Source organism: Fukomys damarensis, unplaced genomic scaffold, assembly GCF_012274545.1.
Source record: "Fukomys damarensis isolate Sample0158 unplaced genomic scaffold, DMR_v1.0_HiC HiC_scaffold_15, whole genome shotgun sequence".
NCBI classification, from domain to species: Eukaryota; Metazoa; Chordata; class Mammalia; order Rodentia; family Bathyergidae; genus Fukomys; species Fukomys damarensis.
Window position 1 is genome coordinate 66,772,041 of NW_022900927.1, and position 19,644 is coordinate 66,791,684.

The 19,644-nt window shown below is 60.1% G+C and overlaps 1 protein-coding gene across 5 annotated transcripts in view; it reads right to left on the reverse strand.

The window, feature by feature from the left end:
• Nucleotides 1-10,658: 10,658 nt before the first annotated feature.
• The window catches only part of LOC104856498, a 12,991-nt gene continuing 4,005 nt past the window's right edge, over nucleotides 10,659-19,644 (reverse strand). Inside the window, exons 2-6 of one of the 5 annotated variants that reach the window (XR_778652.2) lie at nucleotides 14,446-14,544; nucleotides 13,837-13,867; nucleotides 11,692-13,585; nucleotides 11,153-11,291; nucleotides 10,659-10,891 (exon numbers count right to left, since the gene is read on the reverse strand). Coding sequence is in view for 1 of the 5 variants with exons in the window: in XM_010615930.2 (XP_010614232.1) it covers nucleotides 10,888-10,891; nucleotides 11,153-11,291; nucleotides 11,692-11,777; nucleotides 13,837-13,867; nucleotides 14,446-14,544 (359 nt within the window). In the remaining 4 variants the exon portion in view is untranslated. Of the gene's footprint in view, nucleotides 10,892-11,152; nucleotides 11,292-11,691; nucleotides 13,868-14,445; nucleotides 14,545-19,644 lie in introns of all 5 variants that reach the window. The other 4 variants (XR_778653.2, XR_778654.1, XR_778655.1 and 1 more) reach the window with 4 other exon arrangements.

Below are 19,644 nucleotides of genomic sequence, written 5' to 3' on the forward strand. Positions count from 1 at the left end.
CAGTGGCACACAGAGAAGCCAGGACTGTTTCTTGCATTTCTCCCATGGAGATGCTGACTGGACCTCTTCCACACCCCTCTGTGGCTGGCAGTACCGAATCTACCACTGAATCTACAAAGTGAGTTTTTCCACATTGTGCAGACTCTCACGGAGGGAAGCATTTCACAGCTGCCCATAGGATGTAGGAAAATTGGCAGTTTTGTCTTTCTTGGTCTACACAGAATGGTTCATCTTGGAACGAGCAGTTTCTCGGAGCCCCTTCCAGGGGGACAAGCAGAGAACAGATTCTCTTCTTGGATGCTTAGCAAGAGGCCTGGACGTGAGGCCAGCTGGGGCATCCTGGGTGAGGGTCCCCTGAAGCCCAGGGTCCATCTGCATTTAACCCCGAAGGAGAGGTCGGGGTAGAGCTGCAGTCCTCACGGCTGTTCCCCATGAACTTTTCTGAGAAAAGGACAGCGTGAAACCACAGTGGGCTGCTTCCATTTACAGGATTTGATGAATCAGTAAAAAGGCTGTGCTGGTCAGCAGGACTGACCTGGAGAAAAATTTGTCCTAATTCCTAAGTGTTATTAAAAACTTTGTCTCCCAGAGTAAATAAAAGTAGAGTGGAGAGTAATTAGGGCCTCTCTCCTGTGAACTGGTGGAGATTCTGGGGTTTTATAGGAAACAAGCTTCCTGAGATCACGCCTGTGGGGAACAGATCAGAGCAGGGCAGAGCAGGGGATAAGGAAGGCTGGAGCTGTGGTGGGACACCACACAGCGCGGGGATATGCAGACCTGGCCTGTTCCCTGAAGCCTCCAAACCAGCCCTTCTTTAGCCTTCCTGCTGCACAGGAGCCTTGGAGTAGGACTAGAGAGAACAGGCACTGTTCCAATGTCCTAAGTCTCCTGTGCTCAGAGAAGGGGCTGGCAGCAGAGGTGGTCACTGGGATGTGACCTGGAAGGCTTGGTCTTATCCACAGCTTCTCCCTTCCCCCTCTGCTTCCTGGCTGCAGAAGGGTGAGCAGATTTCCTCCCCTCGGCCTTCTTCCATAATGGCTCTGCCTTGGAGCCAGCCATGAACTGAACCCTCTCAAACCATGAGCCAAATTAACCTCTTCTCCTTTACACTGTGGTGTTGGATATCATGTCCCATGGTAGTGAAGTGAGTAGGACATGAGCTACTCCCATGACATCTGCTGTCAGGTGTGTGGAGCCCACACTCACCCTTCTTGGTGAGGCTGCACCGTGAAAGTCTGCCCTAAAGTCTGAAGTGGAATGGAGGCCACAGCCGCTCTCGTTCCTCCTGGTCACAATGGAGGAACGCTGACTCCAGGGAGCCCCGGGCACTCTCTGGGGCTGCTTGAACATCTGCTAGCACCGGGCACCATTACCAGCCCCGAGAGAGACCCCTCACTTTGTGGCTTCTACACCCCTCCAACCTAAGCACTCTTGCGTCACCCTCTTCCTTGGTAAACAGCAGAACTGGAACTCGAGTCCCGTGTCAAATGTAGTCTGTACTCTTTACCTCTGTGCTGCACTTCCACCGCAGATGGAAACAAATTAAAATGGCATGCCTGGAAATTGCTCCCAGCAAGTGCTCTAAAGCAAGGGAGAGCGGCCGGGTTCACAGGGTTAGTGTCTCCTTCTCTCTGCCACCTCTGGCCTCCTAACAGCCAGGGTTGTGTGAGGCACAGAGTGATCACTCACCAAGTGACTGGACCAGCACCTGCCCTGTCCCCTCAACGTCCTAGTCCGTTCTGCTGCTACACCTCAGGGCCCGGGGCCGCGCGACTCAGAGCAACAGGCTCTGGGGACTGCAGAGCCGGGACAAAGCAGCAGGGGACTGAGTGTCCGGCCAGGGCTGGCTCTGCCTTGAAGATGGTGCCATCCTGCTGTCCTCAGCCTCTCTCACAGGACAATCACCAGCACCCTGTCAGCACGCAGGCATGCGTGCCAGCACCTCTTAGTGGCACCCTGAGAGGTGGGGCCCCCTGACGCTGGTGAGGAGCTGATGCTGCTGACCCAGGCCTCGCTCACCGAGGGCTTGGGCTTCTGAGGAGCACACGGGAGGAGGGTGCATGGGGTCCCCAGCACGGCAGTCTGGGCAGAGGAGTGACGCCCGGCCACTCAGGAAGCCCTGTGACTGCACAGCGGAAGACGCCATTCATGCAGAGGAGGCCTCAGTGGACGCTGGCGCTGCACACACCTGAGCGTGGCTGCCCATCCTCGGAGCCCCGGGAAGCTACCATCCCGTCGCGTCCTCGGGGACTCAGCCGTGTCCATGTCGCTCCTCGTTTGCAGGCCTCAAGGGACTCTCCTGAGATGGGGGTGGGGACAGGGCGGAGGCCACGGTGGCTAGCAGCACAGGGCGGGGTCAAGAGCCTGGACCTCTGCGTGCAGCCACCCAGGGTCACACGCTGGCCCTCTGGCCTCCTCAAGCCCTGGAGCTTGAGAGGCTGAAGGTCTCCCCTCCCCAGGTGGGCTGAGTAAAACTAACACAGGCTGTGCTGGGGTTGTTCGCCAGGACTGCTGCTCTCAGCCTCCTGGACCCGGGGTCCCCAGCTCATGATGACGAGGGTCATCTGCACGGAGACTGCCCAGCAGGTGTCAGGCTTGGAGCCAGGGCGGGTCGGGGTCCCCTGTCTTACATGGAGGGCACAAGAGGTGCGGGCGGAGGGGAGGAGCGGCCCTGGACGCGGGACAAAAGGCCCTCGGAAGCCGCAAGGCCTCCTTTCTCCTGGGAGGGGACATGGTGAAGAGCTGACAGGCGCTTCGTGCAGCAGCAGCAGCTGGGACATCGTCCAGGGAGGAGCACGCGACGGCGAGACTCCAGGCCCTGGCCCCACTGGCCTCCCCTCACACCTCTACTGGCTGCTCTGCGCACCCGTCCCAGGGCGGAGCCACTGCCCTGCCTTCCTTACCTCCTCTCTCAAGTGCAGGATTTGGCTCTGGGGCTTCCTGGAGGGACACTGAGCAGACAGAGCCACCCGGTGGGACTCAAACCCTTCAGTGACACAGCACAGCCCTGCGTCACAGGGGAGGAGGCTTGGCCCAAGTGCCAGCTGCGAAGCTTACCCGACGACCGGAGTTCTGCTGAGGCTAAGCCTGACCCTGGACCCGCTATTATTCCCCAAGGCTGAGGGAGCCTCACTGCAGTACACCTGCCAGGTCTCCCACCCGCCCTCTCACAGCCTCCCTGCCTGCTGCAGGCCGGGGGCTCAGCTCCTGTGGTGCATGCTAAGTGCCTGGGGCAGTGGTCTCACATAGCCCAGTCCATGCCAGGTGCTCAGCATGCACCACAGGACCTGAGCCCCCTCAGAGGCTCTGGGGGAGAACCAGGCCCAGCCTGACCCAGAGCTCCTGGATTCAGGGAAGGGACAAGGCATCACCGCACACAGTGGGGTCCCAGACAGGGGGAGCTCCAGGGTGCTGCTGGGGAAGCCTGGGCAGGTGTGGGCTCCTCAGCTTCAGTGCCCTCCCCATGCACCCTGGCAATGCCTAAGGTCTCCTGCCTCATACAGGCTCTAGGGAGTCACCCAAGCTGCCAAGGGCTGGGAGAGGGATGTGTCATTTGTCCTTGGGAAGTAAAGGCCCTACCTTGCCTCTCTGGAGAAGAAAACAACTCCAGAGGGCATCGCCCTCACCAGCATCCCTCCCCTAGGAGCCCAAAGCTTCACAGAGGCTGCCCAGTTGTCACTGTGTGGCACACAGGGGTCCCCACCTAGGCAGCACCTCTCTCCATGTCACCAAAGGAGTCAAAATGCATCTTCTGCACGCATGGGACCTGGCGGGGAAGGGGCACAAAGGGGGGCACCCACAGGACACACGGCCACCACCACAGCCTGGCCCTAAGCAGCTCCAGCAGCAACTGGAGCAAACAAAGGGAAACCATGCAGCCACGATTAGACCAGCAATGGGTGTGGGGGAGTGGCCTTGTGCCCTACTAATAGCGCTAATAATGGCTGGGCCCTGCTGTGGCGAGGTGTCCCACACACTCTGCATATTAAATTGGAAGCAAAATGCCACGTTTTCTCTGCCAGGATAAATCGACTGCAGCAGACGCTCTCAGATGAGAGGCTACTAATTCTCCTTCCCTTTTCTCCCAGCAGAAAGACACCCATTTGGTGCCCAGAAATTTTTTGGGGGGTACCTAGAATCAAACTCGGGACCAGTGCAATGCCTCTGAGCTACATCCCTAGCCCCAGAAAATATTTTTTAACAGCCACCATGGTATGAACAAAAACTAGGCAAGAAAACAACAGGCCAAGTACAGAGGGCTGGAGCCACGGTGACGGGCTGAGGAAGGCCCGCCTGGGGGACACAGAGGGACCCTGGCTTGGTGGAGCAGTGGTGGCTGGGGCTCCCCATGTACCAAATCGTGCTCAGTGAGCAGTCCTGGCTTGTGACAGACATGGAATGAGGAGGACCTAAGATCCAGGCCCAGATTCACTGGGCAGAGCGCTGTGGCCGATTAGCAATATCTGCACAGGGGACAGCAGGGTGGGAGCGGTGATGCCAGCCACGAGCCCTAAGGAGTCAGCGTTCGGATCCAGAACAAGGATCCAGAGCCAAGCCAGACGCAGAGCGAGAGCAGCTCCGGGGCAGCCGAGCAGGTGGGCGGCAGTCTGAAGAACGTGGTAAGCCATGGAATCACTTAAATGCTAGTATTTTGGGGCATCAACCAACTTTTTACAGATTTGGAGAAAACAGAGACAATTTAAACAGTGCTTCATTCGACACACTAACGCTAAGAAGGGACAAATGCCAGGGACTTAGTGCAGTGGCACCACACCTGCCTCACGAGTGCAAGGTCCTCAGTTGGAACCCTTCTACCATTAAAGAAAGGGACAAGTGTTGTGGTAATGAGGCGCTGCCCCTGCTCCTCTACCTTTCAGCCTCCACTCCCTGCACCCCATTTCTCCCCGGAGCCCCTCGGCGCACTCCTCCTCTCCGGACATATACACCCAGGGGGCCTCTCCCTCCCCAAGTCTGACTTCCTCCTCTGCAGGACGGCTCCAGTGGTCTGGGGCCACCGTCCCCAGTGCGGTCTTCAGTGAACCTGTGCATCTCTCCACTAACCCCATGCTACCGTGGGGAAACTGAGGCCTGAGGACCCAGTACCCTCACCGAAGCTGCACAGCTAGAAAGGTGGGGGAGAGAAGCCTGGGCCTGTGGTCCAGCCCTAGCAGGACAGCTGGCTCAGGTCACCGTCCCCAGCCCAGGCTACCACGACAGTAATGGACACGCTCCCGGCACTGTTCTCGCTAAGGCGAGACAGCTGTGTCCCCCAGAGCCGTCACCGGCCCTCAGGGCCGCGGGTGGCCCTGCCCACCTGCTCTGCCCGCTTCCCACTGGCAAGGACGCCACACCCAGCAGTGTTCGCTCTGCTTGCTCCCCAATGCTCGAAGCTGGAAGTGTCCCCAGCACTGCCCAGAGCCCGGTTCACAGAACTCTTGGTCACCAACTCTCCTCACAGGCTCGGTCCAGGGAAAGAATTCGAGGGTGCAGTGTGCAGGAAGAAGAACCCTAAAACTCAGAGCGGGGAGGTAGGCAGGAGGGGTCTGGCTTCGGGCCCAGCCCTCGTGGTGCCCAGGCCTGGGTCTGGAAGCAGCCATCTGGCCTGTGACACAGACAGCTCATCCAGCAGGTGGGCCATGGCCAGGCAGGGAGAGGTCACACCATGCCTGGGGTGTCTGCTGGAGCTCGGTGAGTTCGCCCGTTCCCGGTGGCTGTCTGCAGACCCTGGGCCTCGGGAGCCTCTGCCCACAGGGCCACCCCGAAGCCAGACTGGTCTCTCCCGCCCAGGCCCACATGCACTGTTTAAATGATGCCTGTAGCTGAGAGGGGGTTAAGCTCCTGTTCTTGTTTTACAGTGCAAAGTATGTCAACTTGGCATGGTTGACAGGCTGTCTGTGTCACCACTCTGGTTCCCTTAATTGCTTTCCCTGCATGTGAGCATCTGTGTGTGTGAGTGCGCGTGAGTTCATGTGTGCATGGTCCCTGATCAAGGCCTGCTGGCTTTGGCAGAAAAGGCCCTGATTACAGAAGGTGGAGTCAAGCAGCCCTGTGGAACATCTGACCAGACCCCAACCTCCCAGGGCCCTGTGCGTGGGGAAGGGAAACCCAGCATCAGGACACTGGACCCTGGTCCCCTCCTTCCCGCCGTAACAGTAAGAACAGAGGCCACAGTGCCAAACGGCTCTTTCCAGGGCAACCGCAGTCTCTGCCTGAAGGTGACTCCCATGAGGACCCTGAGACAGCCCTTCCCTCTGGTAGGCGTGCCTTCCGCCCCGTGTAGCCCGTGGGCCGTGCTCCCTGCTGATTCCTGAACCCAGACCAACCGGAGAAACTCGCGCTAATGCAGACCAGCAAGTGAGGAATTGAAAGCAGATGGCAGCCAGGGCTCTGGGTCGTCACCCAAGCTGTCCGGTGCTCACATGAGTCACAGGTGGGTCAGCCCCATGGTCACAGGGAGCCGGCCCGGAGCAGTGGGAAACGGGACGGAGGAGGCCTCAGGGAGCAGAGGCTCCAAGCGCCCGGGGTACAGGAAGCATCCCCAGCACAGAGCACACTGAGAAAAGCTCGGGTGAGCGACAGCCAGCACCCCTGGTGCCCTGGAGCAGGACGGGCGAGTGAGTTCACCCCAGCCGTGGACAGAGCCAGGTCCTCCCTCTTGACAAGTGTGCCCTAGAAGTGTGAGACACAAACCAAAGGCAGGGCTGGTGCTCCTGGGGCTCACTGCCCCCACCGGGTGGAGCTGGAGCGTCCCTGCCTTCTCTCAACAACCACACCGGCTTGGAAGAACCTCAAAGCAGGGAGCTATGGCCTTTCCATGCCCCTGAAATGAGCACCGAAGGTCTCGGTCCTAAAAGTGGACTGCCTCAGCCTACCCCGGGAGGTCCCGGCAGAGGGCATTCCCTGGGGTGGGGACTTTCTGCAGACCCGGGGCTGAGCATAGCACCAGTGCTTAGGACCCGTCTGCCTCCGCGGTGGGAGTTCTGACCAGAAAATCCGGAGGGGATGAAAGGGTGAACAGACACACGGGACCGGCGGGTCCTCTCCTGCCACCAGCCGGTGCCCCAGGCCCGTGGGCTGGCTGTGCCTGACCAAGTAAGTCCGCTGACAGGAGGAGCCGGCCTGTCTCCATTTCTTCAGAGTCTCCGCTTTCCCCATTGCCTCCCGCAGGGCCAGCAAACTACAGCCTGTGGCCCAAATACAGCCATCACCTGCTCTCCTGAATAAAGTCTGTTGGCATGCAGCCACGCACATGAACACAGCACTTTCAGAGCCACCCTGGCAGCAGCAAGGAATGGGGACGGAGACCTAACGGCCCCCAGGGCCAGCAAGAACACTGGGCCCCACGACTTGGCTCTGCTTGGAAGCCCCATCTGCAAACCCTGCCACCAGGCAACCCCCGGCAGCACAGGGTGAGCAAGGTCGGCAGCTCCTCTCCCTCCAGCCTGCACCCTTCCCCCACCAGCTTCTCCCCCCTGTTCCTCCTCCTGCGGCTCAGCACGGACTTGTCTCTGGTGGGGATTTTCCCAGGGAATCTATGCTCGCTGGCTTCCAAGCCCAGCTCAGAAGGCCCGTGGAGGACGTCCCACTGAGGACTGTGGACTGAGCTCCCAAGGACTAGAGAGAGCTGTGGCCTCTGCTGCTCCCCTCAGCCCTGCACGCCCCAGGGCCCAGTCCCCACCCGCTGCCTCAGAGCAGAGGGTCCCATGCTGTGAGCACAATGGGCTTTGGGGCACAGGGAGGCCAGGAGGCCCTGTATCACTATAACCAGCAGAGGGGGACGGCCAAGGCCAAGGAGCAGGGACACCTTCCAGGCTGCTTGGGCATGGTGAAGACATCAGGGCTCCACAAGCAAGACCAGCCTGGAAGAGGCCAGCAGGAAAGGTCCTGTCAGACCGGAGACAGAGTTGGTTGGAGTAGGGAGCAGCCACAGCCTAACTTAGAGCTGCAGGCCTGCAGCCCGGAGCAGGGTGATGTGTCCTTCCTGCAGCCCAGAGAGCCAGAGCAGCAGCTAAGGCCTGGAGCCACGCTCCAGTTCTGGACAGAGTCCGGTGCCAACTGGGCCCGAGACGGCCACTTCCGCTGCCAGTACCAGGACTGCTCTCCATACCAGGGCCCGTGTGGCAGCTGGGGGTAAATGACTCACCGGTGCTGGGACACGTCCTGATACCTAACATGTTCTTGTGTGGCAGAAGCAAGGCTCAGGCTGCTTCTCAGCAAACCAGTCAGCCAAGTCCAGGGCATCTGAGCACAGCTGAGGGCTCTTCTGTCCTGGGGCAGCACCATCTCCCTGCGTTCCTGCGACCCAGCGGGGTGCTGCAGCCTCCATGTGGGCCCCATCTCTGCCACAGCAGGAAGACACAGCACAGGGGGTTGGCACCGAGGCTCCTCCTCCAAGGAGGCCCGGCCCTCAGGGAGCTTTGCCAGCGCTCAGTGTCCAGCCCTCCTCCCACCCACTGGGTCCACACAGGTCTCACATGCACTCAACTCTGGACCAGCAGGTCCAGCTCCAGCTCGGACGGACGCCTGGGTCTCAGGGTCCTGCGTGCTGTCCCTTTGCCATGTCCTGGTGCGTGAGGCTCTGACTCAACACTGCAAGTCCCTGAACAGCAGGGCCCTGAGGTAGGGTCCACCTAAATCTGCACCTCTCCCCATGCCCTGGGTGTGGCCCGGCCTCCACCCACTCTCCAGCGGCTCCCCCATACCCACTCCATCCACAGGGCACTGCCCGTGCCCTTCTGCTCACTGGCACCATCTCAGGAGGGGTCTCCTACCCCAAGGACCGTCACCCTCATCACAGCCGAGTGCCTGATTTCCAGACTCCATCGTTGTTAATCAGCCACTGTCCCTCTTCTCCAGAAGGGTAGGGTAATGAGTACACCACGTCTGTCCACACGAGGCAGGGCACTCTGAGTAACAAACACCCCAAGTCAGGGCGGAGGAGCACAAGGCCTCCTTTCTCCCACACCTGCTCCTGGGGCACCACCGTCCTCACACTGAGAACCAGGCTGATGACCAGGGTGCAGGTGACCTGACAGGTGGGAAAGGAGACCTGGCCGAACAGAAGTGGCCGGCCCACACCCTGCCGTTCCCAGGCCAGCACCCCTTCCGGCAGATGGGCCACGTCGATTCTGAGATAAAAACCTAATGCAGAAGAGTAAAATTTCACTCAACCTTGAACAGGTGATGCCATTTCCGAAAAATAAAAACTTCACATAGAAAAGCAGAACTGAGCTCAACCCGCCCAGGGGAGCAACCCCACCCTGTCCCTCCGGTCCACTCCCCTCGCCCACTCCACGCCCCTGTCCACTTCCCCCACCTGCCCCATCTCTTCATCCTCCCTGTCCCTCCGGTCCATCCCCTCACATGCCCCCTTCCATTCTGTCCACTCTCCTTGCCCACCTCGTCCCCCCACCCATGTCTACTGAGCCCTGAACAACCCTGCCTGGGCAGCTCCTGGCTTTGTGACTCTGGAGGCAATAACACTTCACTTGAGATTTTCTTCTTATCATGCTGGTTTTGCTAGGGGTCTTTTGGGACCCAAGTCCGGGCCAAGCCATGTCCAGTGGCATGGGGAGGTGTCACCCTGCTCCCAGAGGGGAAGTGGAGCCTGGCGTGGCATAACCTTCCACAGAGGCTGGAAACTCCAATCTCTACTCACTGGGTCTAACCCGCACCATGTGATTCGATGCTGGATTCGTGTTTGCTGGTGGACAGAGCTGGGTGACCCCGAGGCCCTGTTAGCCCCAGCTCTGTCCACAGGTCAGTTCAGGAGCCAGGAAGGTGTGGTCGGACCTGCCTGGTCCAGCCCGCACAGCTCCAGTGGACCCCGGGTCACAGAGTCCCAAGTGCTGTCCCAGATGCTGTTTCACATCCATGGTGTCCCTCAGGGTCACAGTCACCCCACTCAGAATAGGGGCAGAGCCACCAGGAGTCACTTGCAGGGGCCCCTGGACATCTCAAATCACACCACGGAGCTGAGGGCAACAGCTGAGGCCCTGCGCCAACCTGGGTGAGGCTGTGTCCCCACTCAGCCACCCAAGCGGCTAGCTCCAGGTGCCTGCAGCCCCGTGTCCCTGTGCACCCCTGGGTGGGCCTGCTGCAGGTCACCCCACACACACTCCTGAGGCCAGGCTGGGTCACCTGCTCTGTGGGAAGCTCCTTCTCAGCACCCATCTCCCTCCGGAATGCTGCCAGATGACTCTGAACTGGCAGCCCTGCAGACGGACAGAAGCCTGTCCTGGAGGCTCCAGCTCTGACAGCCAGCCGACCAGGATTCCCCAGGATTCCTTGCTAGTTCCTCCTGCCATCTCCCTCCCCTGTAGTAAAGATGTCGAACCTCCCCACCCAGGGAGGTCATCACAGACTGGACTGTGCCTCTGTCCCCCTCCTGCAAACCAGACCACCCAGTCTCCAGGGTAGTCTCTGCGGGATCTGACTTGGGGAATGGGCCGCCCTGGCATCTCCTATTCTGGATCATCTGGGATTTCTAGCAGCATCAAGAGGCCACGCAGCACAGGTACTCTGCTCATCGGGCCATGGCTCCCCCTGGTGGCTGACAAGCCCAAGTGCAGCCATGTGCGCTCAGAGGAGGCTCTGAAATAATTTAGCAGCAGTGGAGTGATTTAAATTGTTTTAATTAATCACAGATTGAGCAGTAAATGAACCACCAAGTGGAGGGACTGCGGGAGCGAGGGAAGGGAAGGCAAAGGCTCTGGGTCCCAGGTGGAGGCCTGCAGGCAGCAGGGGTGCAGGGCAGTACAGGAGCTTGGGGGCTGCAGAGGGGTGAGGCTCCACTCTCCCTCCACAGCAGGCCTGGCCGCCACCCTAGGCAGGAAACACGCAGTTTGGGGGTCACAGCCTGAGAACAGAGGACCACCTTCTCCAGGGTCAGCTAAAGAGAAAACAAAAGCCAGGCGCAGTGGCTCACTCCTGTAAACCCAGCATCTGGACGGCTGAGGCCCGAGGGTCACTCCAAGTTCAAGGCCAGCCTGGGCTACACAGGGAGACCCTGTCTCAAAAAAGTGAGAGAGAGAGAGAGAGGGCAGGGGAGAGGGAGAGGGAGAGGGACTGGGGGAAGAGAGAGAGAGAGAGAGAGAGAGACTGGCAGGGAAAGAGCTGGACCTGTGCTGAGCGCATGACCACCCTCCTATACCTCAGAAACTGCCAGACACGGAGCATCAGGCTTGGCCCAGTGGTGTCAGGGGCTCCTGAGACCTCACAGAGGACAGCAGGGGTCACACCGAGCGGCTGCGCAAGAAGCTTGGGGTCTTTGACTCTTCCCGGAGCTGGGCCTGGCGGTTGTGAGTTAATTCCACATGACCCACACTCTGCTGCCAGAGGCGCCTGTGCCCCACAGCTGCCCTCACGGCTGCTCACACCCTTAAACCTCTGGGAAAATCAGGGCACTATTCTATGGTGCGCGAACAGTATGGAATTTATTTATTTATTTTTAGTATGAAATTTAAACTCCACAAATGAGCTTCCATGGAACTCAGCCAGCCCGGAGGACACAGCTGCTTGAGGCCCTGAGGCAGCATCAGGAGCCCAGCTGGGACGCAGCCCGCAGCCAGGGAGGCGCAGACTCCCCACCCAGCGTGGGTGCAGGGCGCTTGCTGGCCCCATCCAGGCCTGGCTGTGGGGACAGGTAGCCTCTCACACCCTAAGCAGGAGAGGCATCTCTGACAGAACTACCTGAAACAGTCCCTGCAGCTTGCAGCGTGGGGTCGTGTAGTCCCTGTCCTCCGTCTGGTGCACACAGGTCTGCAGCCTGTAACTCCCTGGCAGGGACAGGAGGCGTGCTCACAAGGAGAGGGCGAGGCAGTCCGACGTCCCTGCCCAGGACCAGCTCCTCCAGAAGCTGCCTGTCTCAGATCTCTCTGCTCCCTCTTCATTCACAGGGCCACTGTGCTGGCAGACAGCACTGTGGTCCTGGGACCTTCCCCGTGGCCAACACCTGCCCAGAGAACTGGTCCCAGCGTCCTGACCCAGGTGGCTCCATCCTGGCTGCCACCTGCCAGTGACAAGGCTGAGAAATGGGCCAAAGCAGGGATGTCCAACGTGGAGGATAAGCGACAGGAGCAAGATGCTTCTCAGCATGGAAACAGCTGTCACCCGAACAGAGCCACACATGTTCTGTCCCCAGGGAGCTGGGGGGGTCCTTATAAAGAACAGCAGGAGGCGGAAGAGGATGGGGACAGGAGCAGGAGCAGGCACACCAGGAGGTGGCCGGCAGTGCCAGCTACGTCCTCTTGGCAGGGCAGGGTCTGGGACGGCACTGTCCTGGAGGATGAGGGCCCAGGCTGCTGTCTGGGGAGAGAGCGACGGCTCCTCCCCTCCTCTGCTGCCATGGAGAACCCAGCCCTCCCGACCCTCGTCCTGCAGTGCTCCTCATCCAGGCCCTTGATGGGTGCCAGGCACAGTCTGGTTCTTCCAGGCCTCCAGATCTGTGAGAAACAAAACCCAGTCCCTCAAGAGTCCTGTGCGCTCAGTCAGCTCCAGGAGGAGAAAGGAGCAGCAAGGTCCAGGAGGAGAAGCAGGCCATGCGTGCCCTCTCCTGGCCAGGCCAGAGACTGCACCAGCCCCTCTGCCACCTTGGGCTCTGGTGAGGCTAAACCAGCATCCAGCCGGCTCTGTGCCTGAGAGTTCCCTGCCACCCCAGGAGAGGCCCCCACCCACACCTCTGCACTCATAAGGCGGCCGTCCCTGCCCAGATGCCACACCCTCCTCCTAGCGGCTCATCCTCAAGGCAGTCTGTGGCCCACTTCAGAATCTCCTTTCCTGGTGGCCAGAGGAGGAGCTGACATTGCCAGGGCCATCAGCTGGGCCTCACACCACAGACCTGAACCCCAGAATGGCGTCCACCCCATAGAAGGAAAGTGGTAGAGGGCAACCTCTCCGTGTCACCCCTGCAATGACCCCAGGTGAGTGGGACGTGATTGTCCCTGGGCTTTGGGGACGCTGGGCTGGGCCACCCTGGCGGCCTCTGGGGTCTCACTGACACCAGAATCGCCTGTTCAGGGCACCTGCCTTCCTGCCTGCTGGGCCTCGCGGGCCCCTCCACCCTCACTGGCACCCCACCTGCCCAGCCTGATGGTCCCAGCCTGAGAGTTGGGGGACAGGTCCTGGGGTGCTCGAGAGTGGCAGCAACCACACCCCAGCAGGGGTCATGCTACTTCCTTCCGAGAGAGTAGGCTGTTTTCCAGAACAAGAAGCAGTGGCTCTGGGAGCAGACCTGCCAGGTCCACCCTCCGCAGCCAGCCTGCTGCCCGCCAGCTCCCACCTTCCTCGCTGGGACAGGCGTCTGGGGTGACGGCCAGGGCCCTGGCTTCCCACCCTGTGCCCCAGCTTCTGTGTCTGTGAAAGGGCAGGAGACACCAGTCTTCTCCGTGGACTTCGGTAGACAGGGCCCAATCTCCCAGGGCAGTGGTGCAAAGCGGTCCACCTGCCTCCGCCCCTACCTGTCACATGGTGGCACCTGGCTTTCTCTGCTCCAAGGCCTTGATCCGGGCTGTGCCCTGGCTCTTCATGCCACAGCTCTGGCTTTGCCTACCCTGAGTGGCCACGGCAGCTGCTTCCCTCCCAGACCCTGAAATCATCCACAAACCATCGGGCCTCAGAGGCAGCCGCCACAAGCCCATCTCTGGCAGGTGCACCAGCCAGCCACAGAGCTCAGTCCCTGTGCACCGGCATGAGGGAGGGAAGGGCCTGGCCACTCTGTGCCTCGGTTTCCCTGTGACTTTGCACCGTGACTACCCAAGGCCGTGCAGAGCTGCCGTAAGAGGAACCCCTCCTCGACACGGGAAGAACCAGAGGTGGCGAGGGCTCAAATGCACTCACGAGGCTCCTGGAAGGCCTGGACCCTCAGTAACTGGAAAGAGGAAATCGGCGAGAATCAGAAGTCATGGCCTCCAAACGGAATGACTCAAATATCAAAGTGCCGAGAGAGGCCTGAGGGAAACTGGCAGAGCACCCTGCAAGGAGCACCTATGTCCCATGGTGCTGGGACCCAGCAGGAAGGGGCGCCATCCCGGCCCCCACCACTGCCCCAACAGGAAGTCCTTGGTTGGGGGAGACAGGTGCAACGTCTGTCCATCCCCGAAAAGCACACAGTGCCTGTTCTGACAGGACTCACGGCACTGGGTCCGTGTCCCACAGACAGAGACGTCAGCGACCGGGACAGGTAAGGGGCAGCAAGGGAGGAAGAAGGACAGGGCGAGGGAGGCAGGGGCACAGTGGACGGGTGCATGCGACTGCCACCAGACACAGCCAGGAAGGCAGGGGAGCAGGCAGGAGCTGGCTAAGCCCCTCTGAGTGGAGGACAAGGGAGCCCACGCCCGTCATGGAGGTCACCTGATACCCACCCCTGGGCACACCCCAGAGAGCCACCTGCATCCCAAGGGATGGTGAGGCAGACAGAAATGTTGATGGGATGCCATCCCAACTTACGGCTCACGGAGGAGGCACCACGGGTGACATCCCAGGAAATTGCAGGTTCAGAGGACCCCAGCCAGCACAGCACCTTCTGCAGGACAGCAGCGCTGATCCCTACACAGTCATAGCAACAGTCACCAGGGAGACGGAGGAGATGGCCTGGAATCAGTGGGCAGCTGAAGCCGGACTCCCTGGGGACACCCGGCCAGCACAAGGTCCACAGACTTCTCACACCACCAGGACAGCATGGTGACAGCCACAGCACAGGGCACTGCTCAGCCTGGTCAACCCCCTCCACAGAGTGGAAACTGAGGCAGACACCCTGGAACACTGTGCCCAGCTCTCCCCAGGGAGCCCAAGCACAGCTGTTCTCAGCCAGATGGGGACAGGACTCAGCTGGAAGAGGGGCTCCTCCAGGGCATAGGGCCACCCCAGCAGGAGGTCCCTGCCTGCGTCCACCAGCGCCTCACCATGGTGCCGGGCCCCCTGAGGCTCCCAACTACACAGTTGTACATCCAGTATGCATTCGTGTGTCCCCTCAGTCCTAGTGGAACCCCATTTTATTCAGTGTAGCAATGTACACAAGTCAAAGACATCACCCAGCCAGGCTTTCAGCTAATGGGGGTTCAAGAGTACGAAAGGGAAAGTCATCGGGTGGGGTTCCCTTAGAAATGCTCCTGATTTGTCTGTTTTCCCTTGCCAGTCATGCACCTGAGGATACCTGCGGAAATGGAAAGCTGTGGGAATTCCTGTAGGAGCGCCTGTTCATACACCTGGGGAAACTTGTGGGGGTGCCCATGGGATACCTGGGGAAGTGCCTGTCAGATACCTGTGGGAATAGCTGTGGGGTATCCGTGGAAACACCTGCGAGAGGGCCTATGACGTTCTCTATGAGACACCCGTGAGAACACCTGCGGAAAAACACCTGTGGCAGCGCCTCTGGGAATACCCGAGGGTGCCTGTGAGAACCTCTGGGATGCCTGTGGAGCCAGCTGTGGATCTCCTCCCACGCTAAGAAACAAGGTGGTGCTCATCAGGCTGAGCCATCTCAGCTCTAGTTTAAATGCTAGAGTACATCTTATTGTCCTCCCCGAGGACTTAGAGACACCCCGGTGCAGTGCCCATGAGACACCTAGTACTGAGCAAATACAGCCTCCTGCTGAGTCCTCTGAACCTCTTAGTAGGAAAACATAGCCCTGAGTGACTACATGAGTGGACACAACTCTGCATCGCTGAGTAAAAGCCAAGTCGATGTTGAGGACTCCGCCGACAGTGACCATCGGGGGACGGGCGGCTCAGCCTGAGTCATGTTTTCATAGCAATGAGGCCGTTCCCAGACCATGCCGTCTGCTTAGAAGACTCCCAGTTCTGTCCCCACAGCAAAGCATACTGCACGCAGCTCACTCCAAAATCCCTCACATCATAAAACACCCATGGGGGCGGGAGCTGGACTGAGCACAGGCCCTGTGCAGGGGCTGACTCCAGCTTGGTTCTTCTGGCCGCTCCTGCCACAGCCCAGCTCGCTCGGCAAGAGCCTGTGACAAGCGCGGATTAACTCCGGCTCCTGGGGTCGAGCCCATAATTGGTTTCTCTCCACGTAATTAGTTCCTTGCCACTGAGGCAAAGGCCAGCATCAGCCTCAGCTACTGTAATTCCGAAATTGTTCCTGACAAATGCTCGCACAAGTGGTGTGTATAAAAAGGTCAACAGTGCGGGAGGAACTGCTGAACACCCGGGGCTCCTCACACAAAATAGCAGCCTGAGGGGCCCCGGCTGTAGGCAGGAAAAGGGTTTCATTGGAACCTAAGCACACCAGCGGGTCTATCATTTGGAGGAAGAGAGGTGCGGCTTTTATACCACAGGATAAGCTGCCAGGTTCATGCCAAGTGTCCGTATGGGTTGGAGGCAGAAACAGCCGGTGTTGAACACGTGAAGTGTGGCGAGCACAGGCGGGGATGTGCTGTGAACGTGAGCTGCACGTCAGGGTTCAAAGTCAGTGGGAGATGAGAACCAAAACACCTCCTTTATAATTGAACATTGGCTGCATGTTAACATGTGCTAACTGGATATTTTGTGTGAATAGAGTACTTTATCCAACATCTCAGTCCACTCTGTTGCTACAACAAAACACAGGACACTGCATACTTTATAAAGGTTCACTTGACTCTGTTTAGATGTAAAAGTCCTGGATCCATGGTGGGTGGCATCACAGGGTAAGAGGCTGGGGGGGGGGGGGAGGAACCACAGGGCAAGCGAGAAGCCAGAGAGCCAGCCCGCCTCGTGACAGCCTAACCTGGTGGGGCTGTGAGTGCCCGAGAGACGGACACCGAGCCCCTCCAGGGTGGTGGTCCCAGGCACCACCGCTGTCCCTGGTCACCTCTCAGCAGCCGCAGCTCTCACCGGCATTACTCCCTCAGGAACAAGCCTTGCATGGAACCCTTCTGGGGAAGCCACACCGGCAACTCAGTACCCCAGCTAATGCTGCCCAGAATTCTCCTTGTTTGAAGGAGACCCCAAGAGAATTCAGAATCGCCTGACACATTTTGGGTAGGGCCTAAGGTGGGCCTGTGTGCCCTCCTCCTGGCTGGCACAGCCCCAGGAGAGCCTCTCCCTGCACCAGCATGGGCAAGTGTGACCAACAGCACATCAGAAGTGACCATGTGAGCGGTGGTTGATTTTGTATCAACTGCACACGCTGAAGACGGCCAGGACACTGGCAGGCCTCAGCTCCGGGAGAGGAATTCTGGGATCAGCAGGTGAGGAGGGGACAGTGCCCACCCGCTGTGGCCAGCGCTGCACCATCCAGCCCCTGAGGACCAGAGCCACCTCCCTCCCTCTCCCCCTCCTGGAACCTGGAGCCCCACCTTCCCACCCTTGGGCCTAGCTCATGGCCTCCACCTCCGGCGGTGTAGACTCCCACCCGAGCCCCACACAAGCCCATACCCTGCCATCCTCAGACACCGCTGGATCCCAGGCTGGGGCCCCACCTGCCCGCTGGACAGACTGTGGGAGCTTCCGGCTTCTGCCCTCAGGGGACCACTCCCCAATCCAGTCGACAAGCTGCTGCCTCCGGCTGTGTCTCTGGAGGAGGACTCACAGCAGGGCTCTGGGGCCGTTTATGAAGGGCGTAGGTTCATGCGTTCCAGGGATGCAGCAGGTGACCATGAGCCCCCTGGAGAGGTCCTCGGGAGTGGAGGCCGCGCCTGAGCCTCCCTGCACCGACCCTCTGACTCTGCCCCGAATGACCTCCGAGGTGTCCACAGCAGGGTATCCAGCTGCCTGCCCCTGGCCACTGACTGTGACACTGTGTGAAGTACAAACACAGCACAGCACTGGGGCCCGCGCTGGCCTTCTGTGGGGCCTGGTGACCAGGCAGCAGCCAGGAAGCCAGCTCAGGGCAGAGGCCTGACTGCAGAGGGAGCATCAGGTCCTCAAGACATCTGTGTCTGAGTCCGAGGCAGTACTGGCCACAAGAGCAGAAACTGGGAGCCTCCAGAACGTCCATCGGCAATGAGAGGCCAGAAAACCTCAGTATCTCGGCACACAGAAGATCCCTCAGCTGCGTGGTACCCATGCAGCTGGAACCAGAGGTCCTGGTGCAGCACAAAGGAGGCACAGCAGGCAGGCACTGTGGGATCAGCTCCTGGAGGAGTAAACGCCTGCTTCCACACACAGCCATGGGCTGCAGCGACCCCAAGCCAGAGAAGGCGGCGGCCCTGAGGCTGTGCGGCTGCTGCCTGTGGACAGCAGCTGTGCTCTATGTCACCCAGAGAGCCAGCAGGGGTGATGAGTGCTGTGGTCCTTGAGGGGACTCCACACTGTGCAGGGGGCAGGAATCAGCCTTGCCTAAGCCACTGATGCACACAGTGGTCAGTAGCTTCTAGCCCCACAGCCCTGCGGAGGGCAGCGTGGTGGGGACGTCTAGGGGCATCGTCTGACACCTCGCTCCCCCCAGGCTCTGTCCCTCCGAGTGGGCAGCAAGTCACGGGCCACAGCCAGGGGACAGGGCCAGAACTGCCTCTTGGGGAGCCCCACTGCAGGCATGGGGCCCAGGGAGCCTGGGGCACGGAGCAGACACCACTGACACCGGGCCACAGCTCCTCTCCCTGGGAACCGGGCCCCAAGCCCAGCCTCAGAGGCAGTGCTCAGGCCTGGGGCTGTGCCTGAGCCCCTCCCGGGTCCCTTAAGGGTCCCTGAAGTGCTCCTGGGACTTGAGGGGCATGCCGCCAGCCTGGCCAGACCTTCCCGAGCCCTTGCCACTCCACGTGACAGGTTGGGGGGACCCCGTGGCCAGTAGCCACGGCAGCAGAGAGACTGGGCCCTCCAGGGTGTCCCAGGGCTGCCCGCAGGGGTCTGGCCACAGTGGAGGACAACAGAGCCGGGTCTCAGCACCAACCCTGGCTCCACACACAGTAAGAGCACGTCGCCCTACTCCACGCAGCACCACTGTCCATACGCCATGCGCTGTGGCACTGCCTCGGCCACACACTGCCAGGCACCATCTGCCCCAGCTACACGCGTCGCCTGGCACTGAGCCACCCGGGGTGGCCGTCGTCTGTGTTCTCTTGCTTCATTTTGGCTTCCAGCTTCTCCCCTCCCCAGCCTGGTGTCCTGGACATGGAGCCCAGGGCCTTGCTGTTTCCAGCATGCTCCAAACTCCTCCTGCCTCAGCCTCCCACAATGCAGGGACCAGTCATGCGCCAGTCAGCTTGCACACTCTTCATCAGTCTGAGGGTCGCAGGGACAAAGTCCACGTAAACCCACATTGAAGTGCTCCGCCAGGGCTGGCTTAGTTCCCACAGCCCACGGTCAGAGGTGAGGGCGAGAGGGTGGGGAGGCTACTGGCGTTTCCAGGACCCTCGGACGAGCGATTTCCACCCACTAAAGAGCCCTCCATGCCCGTCCTCAGAGACAAACTAACTTCCTGTGGCCATGGGCAGGGTAGGGTGCAGAGACAGCTGAGACTCTGCTCTTCACACGGAGGACAGGAGAGGCTCACAGTGAGCAGTCCAACCTGGCCTCACGCCCCCTGCGATCCACAGCATTTCACCCCTCTTCTTCTGTGCTGGGCCTCGGGCTGGCCAGGGACTGCAGAGGGCAGGCACTTCTCTGGTCTCATTTAGCAGGGTGGACACAGAGTGGGTGCCAGCTGAACGCCGCTGCGTGGACAGAGTGGACAGCTGAACGCTGCTGCGTGGACAGAGGACAGAGTGG